The 1,174-nt window shown below is 38.0% G+C and overlaps 1 protein-coding gene across 1 annotated transcript in view; it reads right to left on the bottom strand.

Moving 5' to 3' along the window:
- Nucleotides 1-287, bottom strand: part of LOC111672555 (ribonucleoside-diphosphate reductase subunit M2-like) — a 5,159-nt gene extending 4,872 nt beyond the window's left edge. Inside the window, exon 1 of the mRNA XM_087180331.1 lies at nucleotides 35-287. Coding sequence (XP_087036457.1) covers nucleotides 35-124 — 90 coding nt within the window. The 5' untranslated portion in view covers nucleotides 125-287. The remainder of the gene's footprint in view (nucleotides 1-34) is intronic.
- Between the last annotated feature and the right edge of the window lie 887 nt (nucleotides 288-1,174).

The following is a 1,174-nucleotide window of genomic DNA, read 5'->3' as shown; positions in this document are numbered from 1 at the left end:
ATGAAACGTAAGTTTTAGGGTTTTTTCTTCTCACCGTGTTTTCTTTGTCCAGCGACATGTTGCTGGTCTGGATGCTGAGTGTGTTTTCATCCCTGACGGTAAGAGGATTGCGAGCAGTAAGCATTTTGGTCTCCGATAAATAAAATATAACTTAAGAAACTAAACGTAAAAAGAGGAAAGCGTAAATCTAAGCTAACGAAGAGCTGACACAGACAAAGAGCAGAGACTGAAGTGGATTCTGTTGTCCCCTCGCCTTTTTATTGAAATCTTGGCGCTAGAACGCGGCCGGCCAATGAAAACACAGCTCGTGCTGGCTCTTTAAACTGACGCTGCGACGTAGCCAATCAAGCTGCGAGCTACGTTCACGTGACACCTGAACTACTGCGGGAAATTCAAACGGCTTTGTTTGTGCGGGGTTACGAAATTGCCCAAAACCGGTGTTACAAAACTATTAAAATGACCGCTTATGAAACATTTCTCATGACAAAAGAACATATATATTTGACACTTGAAAGCTGTTAAACTGGCGTTTGACTGTCATAAAACAGAGTCATAAAGTTAAAATTAATGTTGAAGTTGCCATAGTAAGTGAATCTGATTTCCGTAATAAAATATTAGCGGATTAAGAGAAAAATAAAACATAAATTACTTGTTTAATCTGCATTTCAATTGTCATGTAAACACAAAGTGGTTTGAATATCTGATCATTTGGTTTTGCAACCAAATATTCCGTCAAGTTAGAGGGGATAAATATGAACCGACATCAACTTTATTTTCGTTCTTATTTCAGTATTTTAAAGCGTCTGACACCAATCTGTCTTTGTTTAAGCTTTCAGTACAGTGACTATTATATGTATGGGATAGTATTTATGTTTATTTGTGGCCCGTTTCCCGCTGCCGCCTTTTTAGGTGTTTACTGTAACGTAAAGGCGTAGTCACCATGATAATTTAGCGCCAAAAAAATCATTTTTTATGCCACATATTATTGTAAATCTGAATTTAGAGCTGTCATAGGTGGTGTCAGGTACGAAAACTAGAGCTGACATTAACGGTTTTGGATCCAAAAACTGTTAAAATATCAGAAAACAAAGGAACACAACCCGGTAATCTGTCGGTTTCTCATCCGTCACTTCGACATCACAAACAGATTTAAAGGCCGGATTCTTGTGTAATT

This window comes from Seriola lalandi, unplaced genomic scaffold (genome assembly GCF_002814215.2).
Source record: "Seriola lalandi dorsalis isolate HSWRI2012SDOR001 ecotype SW California unplaced genomic scaffold, Sedor1 jcf7180002054901, whole genome shotgun sequence".
In the NCBI taxonomy this organism is placed as follows: Eukaryota; Metazoa; Chordata; class Actinopteri; order Carangiformes; family Carangidae; genus Seriola; species Seriola lalandi.
Note: the sequence above shows the minus strand (reverse complement) of the source record. Positions and strands in the feature narration are given on the sequence as shown.